This window comes from Podarcis erhardii (assembly GCF_964252035.2).
Source record: "Podarcis erhardii genome assembly, chromosome: 9".
Lineage (NCBI taxonomy): Eukaryota > Metazoa > Chordata > Lepidosauria > Squamata > Lacertidae > Podarcis > Podarcis erhardii.
The window spans coordinates 2,622,393-2,640,186 of record NC_138512.1 but is presented as its reverse complement, the minus strand read 5'-3'; the positions used below and the strand labels follow the sequence as shown (position 1 = coordinate 2,640,186).

General features: G+C 43.6%; 1 protein-coding gene across 3 annotated transcripts; it reads left to right on the top strand.

The window, feature by feature from the left end:
• The first annotated feature begins 3,861 nt into the window (after positions 1 to 3,861).
• On the top strand, positions 3,862 to 17,425 carry PSMA4 (proteasome 20S subunit alpha 4). Of its 3 annotated transcripts, none has more exons than XM_081876442.1 (9): positions 3,862 to 4,005; positions 7,317 to 7,341; positions 8,846 to 8,888; positions 10,008 to 10,170; positions 11,651 to 11,728; positions 14,448 to 14,536; positions 15,632 to 15,762; positions 15,944 to 16,067; positions 17,059 to 17,425. In XM_081876442.1, the coding sequence occupies exons 1-9, from the start codon at positions 3,863 to 3,865 to the stop codon at positions 17,211 to 17,213; spliced, it is 951 nt and encodes a 316-aa protein (XP_081732568.1). In that variant the 5' UTR covers position 3,862; the 3' UTR covers positions 17,214 to 17,425. The 3 variants fall into 3 exon arrangements, with proteins under 3 accessions (XP_081732568.1, XP_081732569.1, XP_081732570.1); XM_081876443.1 differs by lacking the exon at positions 3,862 to 4,005 and adding an exon at positions 4,141 to 4,163; XM_081876444.1 differs by lacking the exon at positions 3,862 to 4,005 and adding an exon at positions 4,883 to 4,924.
• Positions 17,426 to 17,794: the final 369 nt, after the last annotated feature.

The following is a 17,794-nucleotide window of genomic DNA, read 5'->3' as shown; positions in this document are numbered from 1 at the left end:
TTTTTTTCTTGCTGATCTAGTCTCTGTGCATGTGTGGAGTTCATGTCTCAGCAAACCTTTTATACTATTGAAATGTTGCATCTTTTGGCAAAATTAGAATTTGAATAAGGGAAGGGTAAGTAGATTTTAAAAGAGGGTTAGATTTAAAACAAAAGAGAGAAACTCAGCAATTGAAGTATTCACCAACAAAAGCTAGCAATTTCAGCCCAAGCAAAGCGACTGCTTCCTTTATGTACAGGAAAGGGCTAATATCCCTCTGGCCATTCGTGGAACAATGCCGCGCCCTTATATATGGGAAAAAATGGCCAGAACATCACAGCTTCACCTCTCACCTTTTTAAAACTAAAGAGCAAAGCTAGGCTGAATTTCAACTCCATCACCACACCAGAATTTAAGAATTACCCTGCAATGCTTGCGGACACATGTCCTTCCACACAGCCACAAATTGGGAGAGTTGAAAGGGACCCTGGGGTCATCTAGTCCAACCCTCCAAAATAAAGGGTTCACAGCAAGATTTCACAGCAAGATTTGTACTACACACACATACTTATGTACACAGGCACTACTGGGGAAGAGAGCACAATCAGTGCTCCTATCATGTACTAAGGAAGAAGAAAATAAAAATTCCCAACTTTATACAGAACCCTTTAGCAGATCTTGAGATTAGTTTGAGTTTACTTCCTTAGACGTGCAAGTTCCTTAGAGTGCAAGTTCCTAGACAAATGATCTTTAAAGAAAGATTAAAGTGAACATTTTCTTAAGATAGGGAGAGGATCTCTTATAAAGCATAGTTAAAACAGCCATAGATTTGATTTAAAGGGAATACAAAAGTGACAATTTTTCCTGAATTTGGAGAGGAATAGTAAACCTAATCTATGCCCCCCCCCCTTTGCAGTTTCCTTTAAAGGAAGCTTACTCAGAAGTAAATTTACCTGGCACAGAAGAAGAGAAAGGAAAAAAAAACCCTGAAAGAGACAGAATGAAACGGGGGGGGGGGCATTTTCTAAGAAAAGAGGCCTGATATCAGGAGCCTTACAATAACTCTTCTGTCCAACCAAATCAAAGTTAAAACTGGACTCAGATATTTTCTTAGAAGGAAGACCATACTTTCATAGGCATGTGCTTCATGAAATAAATACACTGCATTTTAGCTTGAGAGAGCAGTTGTGCTCGACTACGCTTTTGCAGCAGAAACATCTAATTCACATTAGAAACATTCACATTCCAGAAACATTAGAAACATTCACATTCCAAAATAGACTGTAGACTCACAATCTGAAAAGTTGCGGCAGAGCACGAGGTGGGGTAAACATTTGCACCTTTCATTCTCATTTTGTCTTATTTAGGACTGATAAGGTCCAGCATGGCTTCCTTAAAAATTAAATTTTGAAGCAAGCTTGCAGTTTAAACTATGCGCGCTTAAGAAAGGCAGTCTGTCAGAGACAGAAGGAACAGACAACACACATAACAGACAACATGTAAACACACATATTCTCATATATGTATTAACACACAACACACATAACAGACAACATGTAAACATATATACTCTCATCCTTTAGTTGGTTATTGCAAGGAGTTGGGCTGCTTCCTTTAGCTTCATTAAGTGAAATTAGTAGGAAGGTCCCACATGGTTTTAAGAGCCTCCTTGCCTCTTCAAACACCACCAGTTAACCAGCCGGCCAACGCAATTCGGGCTTGGCGGAGGCGGTGCTGGCAGGCCAGATTTCAGAACAGAGGTTCTCTAATTTTGCTTCGATAATAATTTGTGGCCAGGAATCGTCTTCCAATACGTGATGACAAATTGGAGAGGAGAGTCAGGGTCCTTCTGAGACTGAGATGGCTTTCTAGAAGCCTTCTTCCCAGAGTGAGCCCGCTCGCGTTTGGAAGCCTGGGTACCCATTTTATGTTTTACGCGTGTCTAGACAGAAAGAGGGAAGAGAAAGGGTGGTAAGGATTGGTATATCTAGGAGATTGATATACTTAATACGGGATTTATAGTAAAGAGGGGTCTTTAGTCGCTTGGCAACTTCCTTAGAGGGTTTTTAAAGAGCTCTAGCTATCCGGTATTCCTTCCTATTTCCTTAGTCAATAACCTGGGGTCCTTTTCCACTCTGCCGATCCCGCCCAATTCCTCATGGGCTATCCCTCCTGGCAACCTCCTACCTATCGTCAATCTCAGGAAAAGGGGCCCTACTGAACGCCCGCGCCGTGCGGTGCCAGATCGGGTGATCCCTGGATAGAGTTTTGAACCGAAAATCCCCCTTGCTTTTGGAAGCGGGCTCACGCACGATACACGTGTTACGTGGCACCGACCAGTGCGGCTGGGATTGATACAGAAAGCAAGACCCCTTCCTGCCCCCTCCGTAAGGGCGCTCGGGAAGTTCGGAAGAAGAACTCCAGCCCCTTGCTTTCAACTGGGATACCCATTGCGGAGAGTCGGCTATCTTTCAAGTCGGGTCTCTCCGTCTTACTTTCGGACTCCCAATTGGTGCGGCTGGCTGGAGGGTTTTTAGAGAAAGAGATAGAGCTCAGAACCCCCCTTTCGGGTCGAGCAGCAGTCCACGGTCTCTCTCACCAATTGGACCAAGAGACAGGCGAGAAGGAGCGATAGAGAGGAGGGCAGAGAATTCAGTTGCCAGGAGATTTCCACCCCTTTCCCACCAGTGCACTGGATTTTCCTTTTCCTTATACTCACATGTCTTCTATGATGATCCCCGGATTGATGAATAAGCCGGCTGGATCCCTCTTTGCTCCCCGGCTGAACTCCTGGGGCTTTCGATTACCGCCCGGAGGATGGCCAGGGGTCCAAAGGATCTTCCCAGGCAAAATGGCCTGGTGCCGGCTGAAGATTTCAGGGCCCCCGGTCAGCAACGCGGGAGAACCGCATGCCCCACGTGGGGCGCCAACTGTTACGGCAAAAATCTGGGTGCGAGGCTGCTCTGCCACCCAGCTCATCGGACTAAGTCCGTGGGTCCCTGCGGAGGAAAATGAGCTCAGCCGGAGACAGGAGCAAACTGCAGAAGATCCAAGTTTATTGCGCAACAGGTTCAAGGCGAGATTGAACAGTGAGAAAGGGGTGACATGAGTTTTTGAAACTCCCTCCATGTCCCAGAATACAGTGCAAAACACGTCATGAATACATCACAGAAAGGTGGGGTTACACAGATCAGCACTTCAGGAAGGTGGGGGGTTACACAGATCAGCACTTCAGGAAGGTGGAGGGGTTACACAGATTAACATATGGAGGAGGGAGGGGGGAATATGCAGAGCTGGAGATATGCACAGATAAACACTTCCTGGGGATGAGAAAACAATGGTCCCAAATATGCATAGTCTGCCACCTGACATTGCCTGGAGGAAAGGCTGATCACCTTGACACCTTGCTTGAGGGATTATGCTGGACAGGGGAGGTGTGATGGAGTCCTAGAGTAATTGAGCAAACTGGCACGCTGATTTTCTATGAATTTTATAGATTTTAGTCCCTTTTGACAATTGGAAATAAATTGATATATTGTAGCGAAGAAGAAGGTGAAGAAGACATGCCCCCCCCCTTCCGTAACAGTCAATAACAGGGCATATAAGATACAATATAGTACATTAAAAACACTCTTAAATACACCCTTAAATGTAGAATTAAAAGCAATATAAAATGTTGTTTCGCATTTCGTATTAATTTACAAAATCCAAACGGGGGGGGGGGCAGCAGCCCCTCCCTTCCTAGGAATAATCTGGCCCTTCGCTCCCCTCCGACCCGCCTCCTGGCCCCCGAGCGTCCCCTGACGCTTCCGTCTCTCTCTGGCGCAGCTCACGCAGGCGGCGCTTCGGGCATGATGGGAGTTGTAGTCCACCCACGGGGACCATGGCCTCTGAGTCGCGGAGCGGGGAGAAGTCCCAGGTGGGCGCTCTGGCCCTTCGTCTCTATGCCCGCCCTTCTTGCTCAGCAGTGCGCAGGCGCGCGGCGCCCGCCATCTTTCTCGCTTTCGGAGAGCGGCGTTGGCGGCGGTGAGTGAGGCTGGCGGGGGCCGAGGGGCCTCGGGCGGGTCCGGGGGGCGGCGGGTCCTCGCGGCCCCTGGCGGCGGGTCGGGGGTCCGGGGGGGGCGAGGGGCCTTGGCCTGCAGGCTCCTCCGAGAGAGGCCGCCGCCCCTTCCCGGGATGACTCGGCAGGTTCCTCTGCCTGGGCCGCAGTCCGACCGGGGCAGCTCGGGGGGGGGGGGGCGGGCGGGCAGGGACGGGTCGGGCTAGATGACCCTCCGGGGTCCCTTCCCGCTCGCCTCTGGCTCCAGGAGTAGCTTTCTGGCAGGCTGGAGCTCAACAGAGAGCGACCCAGCCATTCCTCCTCACCTTTGGGCGGCCTGCCCCGCGAGGGAGCCAGGGGGAGAGGCAGTGGCTCTGCTGCTTCTTAGTCCGTGCTCTAGATCCATTTGCTGTTATTTGAAACAGTGCAGTTTGGTGGCGGTCGGGGAATAACACCCGCTCCCCCCCCAAAAAAAAGAAAATTAGTGGGGGCATTTTGCCAGTTTCCCTTAATGTTTGTCTTTGAAGGGGAGAAGGATCTCTATCCTGTTTCTCTTCTAGGGGTGTTTCAGTTTAGAACACCATCCTTTTCCTTTGTAACCACCTGTGTTTCTCTGTGAGATCGTTTATGATTATGTACACACATTTGGACGTTAACTTTGCCGAGAATAACATTTCATACACCTAAAGCTTGAAGTGGTCTTGTGCCAATGTTAAGAAAATGTTTTAAAAGTGTGGGAAGAGAGGGATGTTGCTTAGGAAAATGCTTAGGGTTGTTTTTTTAATTGACATATTAACGCTTGAATTGAACTTATACAACAACTTCACAAGCTCATTGAAGAAATCTGGGAGAGAAGATCCCAGCAGACGACAGGAATGCCAAAATTATCAATCTCTTTAAAAAAAGGTGATAGAATGGATCGTGGAAACTATCGAGGCATCTCTTTATTAACTGTGGCCAGCAATTTTTTTTGCAAGGATATTAGCAAACCATCTGTTAACAATATCTGAGGCTACCCTTCCTGAATCCCAAAATGGTTTTAGGCATTCTAGGGCAGGCACCCCCAACCTCAGCCCTCCAGATGTTTTTGGGACTACAACTGCCATCATCCCTAGCTAACAGGAGGGATGATGGGAATTGTAGTCCTAAAACATCTGGAGGGCCGAGTTTGGGGGTGCCTGTTCTAGGGGACAGTGGACATGATTTTCACCACTTGACAGCTTCAAGAAAAATGCGGAGAGGAAACCAACTCCTGTATATAGCGTTTATTGACCTGACTAAGGCCTTCAACACTGTAAATCATAATGCTTGTTTACGAAGCGATTGTACTACCAGCCTTACTGTATGCTTGTGAAACATGGGCCACTTATAAACACCATCTCCAACTCCTCAAAAGATTCCATCAGCAGTGTCTCCAAACATTTTTACACACTTGGGAAGACAGGCAAACTAATGCCAGTGTACTGGAAGAAGCAAATATCACCAGTGTCAAAGCAATGATTCTTCAACAGCAACTTTGTTCAACTGGTCATGTTGTGCGGATGCCTGATTATCGTCTTCCAAAGCAACTACTCTATTCCAAGCTTAAAAATGGAAAGCGTAATGCTGGTGGTCAACAAAAGAGGTTTAAAGACTCTCTCAAGGCAAATCTAAAACAATGTAGTATTAAACTGACATCTGGGAAACATTGACCTGCGAGTGCTGCAAAGCCTTTACTAAAGGTGTGGACTTTGAAGATGCTCGAACTCGGGACGAAAGGGAAAAGGCACGCTTGGCAAACCCTCACCGTGATCAGCTCCTGCCCAGAAACCTATGTCCCCACTGTGGATCCAGAATTGGCCTTCACAGTCACAGACTCAATGTTAAAACAGTGTTCATGAAAAACAATCTTACTCGGCTACGAGTGATCACCAGAGAAGAAAGAAGAAGATACTCTCTAATTCTGTAGCTGCTTGGGGGCGGGGGTGGGTAATTCATAGTACAGTGGTAGCTTGGTTCTTGAACTTAGTCCATTCCAGGAGTCCATTCGACTCCCAAAACCATTCGAAAACCAAGGTGCAGTTTCCGATTGGCTGCAGGAGCTTCCTGCACTCAAGCGGAAGCCGATGTTGGGCTTCTGAAAAATGTTCGCAAACTGGAACACTTACTTTTGGGTTTGCAGCATTCGGGAGCCAAGCCTTTTGAGTACCAAGGTACCACTGTAAAAGCAGAACTTCCATATACCAGGGATTAAGGGAAGAGTTTCCAGGTCATGGTAGCTGAGCATTTCTTCCCCTAGAAAATAATTACTGAATGTAGTTGGACAATATTCCCTTCTCTACTCATATATAAAAGCTTGTGCCATTATAAATCTGTTAATATTTAAGATGTCACAAATACCTTTGATGCTACAAAATCTAAATACCAGGTTGTGCAAGGACTTTTAACTTGGTTTACTGTAGTCAGGATAGCTCAGTTGGTAGAGAATGAGACTCTTAATCTCAGGATTGTGGGTTCAAGCCCCACGTTAGGTAAAATTTTATATATGGAAATTTTATGATGGCCTATACTTGTAATAAGGGACGCGGGTGGTGCTGTGGGTTAAACCACAGAGCCTAGGACTTGCTGATCAGCAGGTCGACAGTTTGAATCCCCACAACAGGGTGAGATCCCGTTGCTCAGTCCCAGCTCCTGCCCACCTGCAGTCCCAGCTCCTGCAGTTCGAAAGCATGTCAAGTGCAAGTAGATAAATAGGTACCGCTCCGGCGGAAAAGTAAACAGCATTTCCGTGCGTTGCTCTGGTTCGCCAGAAGTGGCCTAGTCATGCTGGCCACATGACCTGGAAGCTGTCCGTGGACAAACGCCGGCTCTATCTACCAGTAAAGCGAGATGAGCGCCGCAATCCCAAAGTCGTCCGCGACTGGACTTAACGGTCAGGGGTCCCTTATACCGGTATTTGTAATGTCTATTAAAGGTTTGGCGAAGTAAGTAGATTCCTGCATTGCAAGGGGTTGGACTAGATGATCCTTGTGGTCCCTTCCAACTCTACAATTCTTTGATTCTGTGATTCATCTGTTTCTAAAGCAGTGTTTGGTAAGTGTGGGATGTCACTGGTATATGCAATTAAAGCTGCCAGTTTTCTTATTGGTCCTGGCAGTCTTTCTCTCAGAAAAGTAGCAGATGAAGCTTTTCTTGGCATGGATGAATGGTAGGAATTTCCATGAGACAGGCTTGCTGTTAAGGGCTTTGCAGAACATTCAGGAAAACGTTGGCAATCCTGTGTGTGATCCATCTAACACCCATTTGTTTTCTTTTGCAGCATACTACAGTCTACAAGCACCATGGTGAGTTTCTGTCCTGTTTCTGTGGAAGATGGGTATATTTTAGCAGTGAGGGTGGAAGCAGTTTTCAGATTGCATAATGTAAGAACAGGCTGCAGAATCACACCCGTGGCCTACCTAGTCCAGTATCCTGTTTTGACAGTAGCCAACCAGATGACTATGCCAAACCTGCCAGTAGAGTGTGAGTGCAGCAGCACTTTCCACCCCTGCAGTTTTCAGCAACTCGTGTTTAGAAGCACTCTGGCCGTAGAAGAGAGTAGCCAGTAGTAGATTGAGGCTCAAGCTGTATGAAAACAAGGTTAATGAAATGGGGGGAGGGGCTATGTTGACAGGTCCACAGATAGATGCAGAATAAAAAAAAATTCACTGTTCAGAATATAAAAAATGAGGTTTTTATGAAAATCAGAAGTGTGGGCTCATTTATGGGATTTCCATGCACTTAGAACATGAAAAACAATAGACCTATGTGCCAAGAGTGACTGCCCCTTCCTTTTTGACAACTGCTTATCTCCCAGCACCTGATGGATGGGTGGTTGCCTGCTCTTGATGAGGTTGCATTTCCTCCGAAGGAGCAGGTACACAGCTTGTGGGCACTTCTGTCGCTTGAGGCTTAAGTGGCCTTGGAGGCGCAGTGTGTCTTCCATCAGTCTTGGTTGGTGGCCTGACTACACCCCTATCTAGGCAGGGACAGTCTTAACTACTGCTCTCTAGGCTAGATTACTGCAATACATAGGGCTGCCTCTGAAGACTGTTCAGAAACTTCAGCTGGTGTAGAATTTGGCAGTCAGGTTGATCACTGGGACAAGACGGTTTGAGCCTATTGCACCGATCCTGGCCTGACTGCACTGGCTGCCAGTTAGTTTCAGGGCCCAATTCAAAGTGCTGGTTTTGACCTATACAACCTCAAACAGCTCTGGACTCCCATACCTCAAGGAGTACCTGGGCCCTGCCATCATCCTCCTCCTCTAAGGCCATTCTTCATGAGAGGTCTGGGGGGTAGCAACACAAAAATGGGCCTTCTCTGCAGTGGCTCCCCACTTTTGGAATGCTCTCCCCAGGAAGGCTTGCCTGGCTCCTTTGCTACTTATCTTTGGTATCAGGCAAAAACATCCCTCTTCTCCCAGGCCTTTGGCTTATTAAACAATCTATGGTCCTTAAAACTTGGGGGTGTTGTTGTTGTTGTTGTTGTTGTTATGCTATATATTTTTGTGTTTTTTATTGTAAGCCATCCTGTGATCTTGGGGTATAGGACAGTATATAGATCAGACACAGAAATTTGTGCCTCTGACATGCATTGACATGGGACCCAAAGTAGAGTTAAGGACCCCCGTTGGGTTTCAAATAGACTGTCTTTTGTGACACAGTTCAGAAGGATAAAACTAGCAGTGGATAAGTTTAGCAGCTACCTACCCAGATGTTTTTTTTCCAAGTTCTTATTTTTCCAAGTACTATGGATGTTGCAGTTTATCATTTGAATGGTTTGTAAATTAAATAATCATCTTTGCAGTCTCGAAGATATGATTCGCGAACAACAATATTTTCCCCAGAAGGTAATTGCATTGCAACATTTCAATTTTTGTCTTCATCAGCTGCTCTGATAAAAATGAAATGATGCTGTTTCCAAGGTGGCAGTTATGGAGCTTTGTGAATGGTTCATTGGTTGTAATATTTCATTTTTACATTGCTGTAATCTGCCTTGAGAGGTTGGCTGTGTACTGAAGCATAAGGATTTGATCTCCTGGGTTGCCATAAGCAGCAACTGAAGTTCACATGAGGATAAACTCCTGTGCACACTTACCTTGAAGTACATCTCATTGAAAACAGTGGAACTTGTTTCCCCATAAACATGCGTAGGGTAGCACTGTGAGCATAATGCATTTGAATATTAATTATCTTAACTATCAGTTTTATGGGTTGTAACCAGATGTGTCCCCCGTACTGACAGAAAGCTCTTTCATCCAGTGGACCCTTCCATCAGTGGAATGAAGCTATATTTACCCATTCTTCCAGGCCACCTCCCAGTTCTCTGGAGCAGGTTTTGAATGTTATAGTTGCAGAGGGGATAGGAAATTGGTAAAAGAACTACAACAAAAACGCCCTCATTCCACTGGCAAAATTCTGCACGGAATTAAAGAGTCTTCCATCAGAATGAAGGGCACCCTTAGTTACAACCATATGCTGTTATTTTACACTAACATTATTTCTAAAAGTGGCAGTCTTTATTTATTATTCTATGTGGACTTGGTCAAAGTGGATTGGAACCAGAAATAGCTTTCTGCAAATGGAAGGATTCCTTCTGTTTTCAGAGGAGACCCCAATCCAGCCCAGGCTCCCACAGGAGAAAGGGTGAGTCAGTGATTTCTGCCCATTCCCCTGCGTCTCCCACATTTTCCAGAAAGCTGCTCTGCAGGGTCCGGGTATCCTCGTGAGAGGTGGTACTGGGGTCTGCAGAGTGGAGGAGGAAGTGGCAGAAATTGCTGAATCACTCTTTTGCCCAGCAGAGCATCAGAGTAGAACTCTCCTTGTGGGAAGTCTGGGTTGCATGCTATATATTTTGTTCTGGACCAAAAGAATCCCTGGCTAGGACACAAATGAAAGAAATTTGATGCTTGTGTGACTCTGGCCTAGAGTTTAAATCAGTGACTCAGCTGCCACTATTACCCCCTCAGGTCGCCTGTATCAGGTTGAATATGCCATGGAGGCCATTGGACACGCAGGCACCTGCCTGGGGATTTTGGCAAATGATGGAGTCTTGCTGGCAGCAGAAAGGCGCAACATCCACAAACTTCTGGATGAAGTATTTTTTTCAGAGAAAATATACAAACTCAATGAGTAAGTTGTATGCCCCTATGTTTTATATATTTTTTTGTTTAAAGGTGGTACGATTATAAATGTTTGAGGAAAAGTCTCAGCTCAGTGCCCCAAATTCAATCTCTCACATCTTCAAGTAGGGCTAGGAAGAGACCCGTCTGAAATTTGGAGGCTACTGTCAGTTAATGTAGAAAATACTGAGCTAGATGGACCAGTGATGTGACTCCATATAAGGCAGCTCCCTATTTTTCTGCAAGTTCAGGTTATGAGGTATTGACGTCTTTGATTCCCTGCCTTTTTCAACTTCCATTTACAGGTGTCTCTTTCAGGGCTGCTGCCATAGCAACATTTTTCTCCTAGCAGAAATAATACTGTGCTAACATTCCTTTTCTGTAGTGAGTTGATGTATAACTTTGCCATCAATTTCTATGCATTCATAAACATTCAATAGCATTCCTATATTTCAGGAACAAAATATTCTGTATTTGATTTCTCTATGGTTCTTGCCATTCCTCTTCTAGGCATCAGTAGTAGGAGCCATAACTCTCCGCTGGACTGTTAAGGAATATTTTACCATATCAACAAATTAACTTAATGTTTATTTGGTTTAGACTCCATACCAATTTAGGCTACCCTTTCTTTTCCTAAATCCAATCCTTAAATTACTTACTTTGTTTTCCTTCTGCTGAAACAATAGCTATCATGTAACCCTCTTAAATTCAGCAAGAAAAGCATTTAGTAAAAACAGGTTAGAACTATTGAGACACAAAGTACTTTTTGTCAAGAAAGCAGATACGGCAAAACTTTTTTTAATACCTCTAGCAGCTGTTTCCAGTTAATTTTCTAGGACAGTGCTCTCCTTTCCTACCTTCCAGTTTACCCTTTCTGCCTTTGTTTCTGTGTTGAAATTTTGGCAGGTGAAGCGTTTCTGTCTGGTACTTCTGGCTTGTTTGCAGTGCATCTTCTCAAGTGTACCCTTCTGTGCACCCTATCGGATGCTGAATCTCTCTCTATACATCCACCTATTTTTGTTGTTATCCAGTAAGAGCACCCACCCAATTCCTATGCCTATCCATTGTTTCATGCATCTTTGGGTGGGCAGCTGCCCTTACTTTGGGATGATCCATATCTGGACTTCCGAAGTGTACGATTTTTTGTTATCTTCTTACAAATGTTTGTGAGCGGTGTTAGTATTGTTGAAAAATATTTGATGTGACCAGAGGAGAGAAAATTGTTTATCTACTTGTTTTCAAAAGTCCAGCTGTGTGTTTCATTATGATAATTTGTGGGTTCGTTTTGATGACATAGAAGCACACGCACTGTGTTAATACAAGTCATTTGATAAACCCATATAACCAGCAAACTGTTTCAAGTAATGACTATGTGCATTGAAGATATAGGCTTGGAGCTAAGTGTGCTATGGTGTTATGAAATAGTGCCTCTGCTTTATAAAATGGTACGTGAAGCTCACAGTCAAACACAGTGATCTTCTATATTCCAGGGATATGGCTTGCAGTGTGGCTGGCATAACTTCAGATGCCAATGTGCTAACGAATGAACTGAGGCTGATTGCACAAAGGTACGTTTGTTTGTTTGTTTGTTTGTTTGTTTGTTTGTTTGTGTGTTTGCATTCTTCTGCTCTGCCCTTCCACCTGTCCAGGGCTGCCAGCAACAACCTTCAAGCATAATACAGGCATACAAGTTATCACTAAATCGATAGTAACCTTTAAAGCACAGTGCAGTGACAATGAACCCTGTCTGTTAAAATGTACAGCTAACTATCAAAAACCTGACAAAATAAATACTTTTAAGTTGATACCTAAATGACAATGCAGGCAGGAAAGAGTAGTAAAATCACAAGAATGGTTGGAATCTTTAAAAGACAAATTCATGACAACTGATGTTAGGCTTGGAACCTAAAGTCCAGCAGTATTACAAAATCACCAGACATACTTGTTTTCTTCTTGTATCAAAATATGTTATTAATATGTAAATTCTGAAATAAAGACTGTATTTATAAGGATGTGTGACTTTAGATTTCAGACTTGCTGTCTAAAATTAAATGGAAGTATTTCCATGTTTAAAGGAGCTGATTGTTTAGACCAGCCTTTTTCGATCTTGGGTTCCTAGATGTCGTTGGACTACAACTCCCTTCATCCCTGATCACTGGCTATGCTGGATGGGATGGATGGGAGTTGTAGTCCAACAGCCTCTAGGAACCCAAGATTGAGAAAGGCTAGTTTAGAATGTACAAACCCCCCCCCCCAATGTTCTGTAGTTAGATCCTAATCAAACCTATCATAAGTAAATCTTACTGTATTTAGTGAGATTTCCTTCCTGTTAGTCTTTCATCTTTAGCCGTAGTCTGCAGAGATTAAGCAATCTGTTGATGGTGCCTTACTTTAAAGTTTAAAGCATATGAGGTGATACCCCGTGTTGTGCACAGGGACTTCCCCCTTCCTCTCCTTTAGCCTGCTCTAGGGTGTAATAATGTAAAGGTAAAGGACCCCTGACAACTGTCCAGTCCAGTCGCGAGCGATTCTGGGGTGGCGGCGCTCATCTCACTTTACTGGCCAAGGGAGCTGATGTTTGTCCGCAGACCACAGTGCCACCCGCGTCCCACTCTAGGAGGTACCACCTTGCAGATCTGCTCTCGGGTGTACCACTGCACTCTAGAGCAGATTTGGGAGACATGCAGGAGGGAGGAGAGGAAGGGGAAAGTCCCCTTGTGCCATCAGAAGTCTGTTCTGCTTGCAGATGGGTCTTGCAGGTGTGATTCAATTGTATTCCAGACACTTAAACATGTTTAAATTGCTTCGTAAAACCAGTGGGATGAGTTTTTTGCTTTGACTTGATCATGACCATTGACCAAAATCCCAGGAAAAGCTGCTTGATTTTGGGAGGGACTGAGCTGCCCTTAAAGCAAGGGTCAATTGCATGCCTTGTTAGAAATCTTTAAAAATAGAATAGTCAAAGAGTATCTAATCACACCTCAGACAGAGCAGAACAATCTGTCCTCTCAGTGACTTCTTTTTTTGCTAAGACAGCAAGATATGTATCCACTTTGAAATTGGACAGTGAAAGTGGTTTGATTACCTTTTTTCCCTTCTTTCTGTGCTCCCCAATTTTTCTTTGTTTCAGCTTCCATTAAATAAAAAAGACAAAAGATAAGAGTGGCTGTACTCTAATTTGCAATCCTACTTCAACTCCTCTGTGACCCAGTTTAGGGTCCCAACGGATCAGCTACAGAATGCTGACTTGGCTTTTGAATTGAGTTATTTTAAGTAGCTTAACAATCCTGCCTGCCTACAAATATTTGGATTTTCTTCAATCCTTTTAATTTATATCATTAAAAGTAATGATATAAAGGCATTGATATGGATTTAGAGCAGGAATGGGGACTTTTTTCATTTTCTGGGCAACCTTTTGAGGGCCACGGGCCAGTGGTGGGCAGGGAAATGAATGTACAACATATTGAGGATGCAAAGCCATTCATAGTACAAAACCAAGAAGAGTTCTGGGGGCCAGATAGAGAGCCCCAGAGGACTGCTTTTGGCCCCTGAGCCTGAGGCTTCTCACCCCTATTAGCACTGTGTCTTTCCTAAGCTGGGTTTTTGTGTGCAGCAGTCCCCATCTGTACTGTTTAACAATCCCAGTGCAGCTTGATGTAGGTCCTCCAGGCTGTAGTGACGCAGTCCCTGTGGCAGATGCTTGAAGGAAAGATGAAGGGGCTCAAAACAAGACGGAGAAGACCAGTCTCTCCAGTCATTGGGGGGGGGGCGTTGTTGGAATTTTTGTTTTCAGCCATGTCAATCTGTTGGGGTCTGAAAGTAAAACGTAAACATGGTGCTTATTTGTAGCTGATTTGTGCAATTTCTATAGTGATTTTTTTAAAAAAAATATTTATTTGATAATATTTTACCCTGATGCTGTAAGAGTTGTTCCATGTAGCTTCAGAAGTAGCTGGGAAACCATTAATCATTGCACCTGGTGCATTAGCACATTCAAGAGGTCCATATCATGGTGACTCCCTGTTTGTGGAATGCTCTCCCAAGGGAGACTTGCTAGTGCCTTTGTTACATATCTTTAGACACCAGGTAAAAACATTCCTCTTCTCCCTGGCCTTTGGCTAATTAAATAATATGTGGCCTTTTAAGGTGGTGTGTGGGATTGTTTTGGTTTGTTACTATGTTATGTATTTTTGTGTTTTTCTATTGTAAACTGCTCTATGATCCTTGGATGAAGTGTGGTTTAGGAATTTAATAACATGTTTGTAAATATTGTGCCAATTGTTCTAGGTATCTGTTGCAGTATCAAGAACCAATTCCTTGTGAGCAGTTGGTAACAGCCCTGTGTGATATCAAGCAAGCTTATACACAATTTGGAGGTAACATATTTACCTTTAAAGTGGCAAATAAAAGTAACTTGGAATACAGAGATCTGTCCTAAAAGTTAGATTCCTAGTCAAGTACAGAAAATCACCACTTCCAACACCAATAATCTAATTCATGGGTAGGCAAACTAAGGCCCAGGGGCCGGTTCCAGCCCAATCACCTTCTAAATCCGACCCACAGATGGTCCGGGAATCAGTGTGTTTTTACATGAGTAGAATGTGTCCTTTTATTTAAAATGCATCTCTGGGTTATTTGTGGGGCATAGGAATTTGTTCTTTTTTCTTCTTCAAAATATAGTCCGGGCCCCCCACAAGGTCTGAGGGACAGTGGACTGGCCCCCTGCTGAAAAAGTTTGCTGATTTAATTATTGCTGCTGGGCTGTAAGCATCTGGCTCTAATTCTGCTGGCATAGATTGAGCCCAGAGCCCAGACTGAAAAACTGACTTTGAGGCAGAGCTCCTTGGAAAGGTTCATTCACCATCCCTGTGTTTGGTGGGAGGCTTCTTCAAGTGGTGAATCGCTCCAGTGGGCTCACTTGAGATGGCAGGTCAGTCTGGTGTAGTTAATTAACCAGCAGAACAAATTGTAGTTTGGTCCTCTGAATTCTCTCTTTGGGGTATAGGTGACATGGATCTTTTATTATTAATTTGCCTCTGCTTTTTAATTAAGAAATCTGCCTATTGACCTTGTTGCAAGGCTTGAACGGAGTTGTTCGTTGTGTCTGATTTTCCAAAATGCATTTCAGGTTTTTGTCTTAAATAAATATTTACTTCAAAATAAAACAAGTTTTTTTGGGGAGTGGGGGAATCAGTCCTTAATCACTCTGTATGTGTTTTGCAGTTACTTCTGCTTGTGTGTTGACTCTTTCAAAGAAACATAAGGGGGAAGCTGCATGAGGGCAGGCTGACAAAAATCGGTCTCTGGGGGGTGAGGCAGTATTGGAGCTTATCTTAAGCAGCAGAAGTTCTGAACGAGCTACTAAATCCTAGTTCATAGAAAAAGGATTTTGCATTCGTCTTGGCTTAAGTGGGACTCTTGGCAAATTGTGCTTCTTAATTTAAATCACTCATGACCTTGTGTTTTAACAGGAAAGCGTCCTTTTGGAGTTTCACTGCTGTACATTGGCTGGGATAAGCATTATGGATTCCAGCTCTATCAGAGTGATCCTAGTGGGAACTACGGGGGATGGAAAGCCACCTGCATTGGAAACAACAGTGCTGTAAGTTTGTCACCTTTCATGCTAATTTCCTTCTTTCGTAATCTTGAACATAACTTTTTTGCAAATAGAGCATCCAGCAGTAAGGTCTATGCTGAGTATCCGCTAGCAGACTTTGACACTTCCCCTGTCTTACATAAAGGTGCAGCAGAACTGCAGTGTCATCTTTTATGTTCCTTAACAGGCAGCTGTGTCAATGTTAAAGCAAGACTACAAAGAGGGAGAAATGACCTTGAAATCCGCCCTTGCCTTGGCTGTCAAAGTCCTGAACAAAACCATGGATGTCAGTAAACTCTCTGCAGAGAAAGGTGAGCAGTAATGCGTCTTTTCTTGTGAGGCATTAAGATGCCATCATAAGAGATTTTGGCCTTCCCTCTGGGAAGTGTGTATCTGTTTAATAAATGCTACAGTTGGCAGTGTTTTGCTAATGCTCTGTATGTTTGACATATTAAATAATTTAATCTGTCAGCATCATCCATAATGATTTTCCCCTGTCTTAATATGAGTAGCATGACAGTGCCTAATAGCTGCTGGTGGCGGTGGTTGTATTTCCTTCCACATATGTCCCAAGATGATGTACAAAATATAATAAAGCCTGCTTAAATAGTTACATAGGAGACGTAGAAAGCTTCCTTATACAGAGTTGAGCTGCTGGTTCATCTAACTCAGCCCGGTCTGCATTGACTGGGTTGCAGGCAGGAGTCTCTCCCAGCCCAACCTGGAGATGCTGGGGGTGGAGTCTGCGACCTTCTGCATGCCAAACAGATGCTCTGCCCCGGAGCCATGAGCCTGAGCCTTCCCCCAAACATCCGCAGTTTTCCTATGGCAAAAACAGATCTTTAAAGAAAATTCAGGATTGCAAGGATTCCGACATGCTCAGTATTTTGTTAGCGGAAATTTTATGTTGTGAACAGCACTGTGATGTTTGGATGAATGACGGTATACAAATTTCATAAAAATAAAAACGAGGAACTTCCATTATGTGCTGAAGTGTCATAAAACCTTCTATCTTTATCTTGTACTTCAGTGTTTTCTGTTGGCACTGGAGAGAAGCCACAGTTAAGACATTTGCTCTAGTTTGGTGAAAGCAGTTAAGACATTTGCTCTAGTTTGGTGAAAGCAGAGAACGGATATTGACTAATTGCCAGTTTAATAATTTAAGGCAGTCCGTTTCATATGTCAGTCATACAAATTGACAATATTTTTTGTAGGGGCGACTTGTACCTTCTTCCTTAGCTGACTCAATTCAAAAGAAGCCTTGGATATTCAAATGTATCATTTATATTTTTCATGTTTCAGTTGAGATTGCAACCCTGACAAGAGAGAATGGAAAGACAGTAATAAGAGTTTTAAAGCAAAAAGAAGTGGAAGTGTTGATAAAGAAGCATGAAGAGGAAGAAGCCAAAGCAGAGCGTGAAAAGAAAGACAAAGAGCAGAAAGAAAAAGATAAATAACTTAAGCACTTTGAAGTGGGGGAAATGGGCGTTTTTCGATAAACAAATACAGATCTTACTGGTGGAGTGAAGAAGCTAGTAATGCTGTTTATTGAATCGGGTCCTTTTGTACCAGTAAAACGTGTTGCCCATTTCTTCAGAGAATTATAATTTCTTGGTTCTACTCATCTTTGTTTTTTATTACTTAATAAAACAATACTGTTAAAGTTTGATTGCATCTCTGTTACATCTAACTCATTGAATCAAACATCTTGGTTTGAAAAATATGGCAGCTTGGAATTGAAGTCAATAGGAACCATAAGATATTTTGCCTCTTATTTGTAGTCGTGATGGGAAGGAAGAAAAATGAGGTCTCTGAAATACATTTGTTAGATCTCTTATCCTTCACAGATGGCTAAAGCACAGAAGAAAAATAAGCTCCTTACTACCCAAAATCACATTTAATACACGTCTTGCCCAAGGCAATAATCTTTTGTATTCTCTTAAATTACTCTATGAGGTGATTTAGAAATCCCAGAATGCAATAAATGAGCAATGAATGATGTTTTGTATAATGCATAGCTCCAGGTTATTTTTAGGAT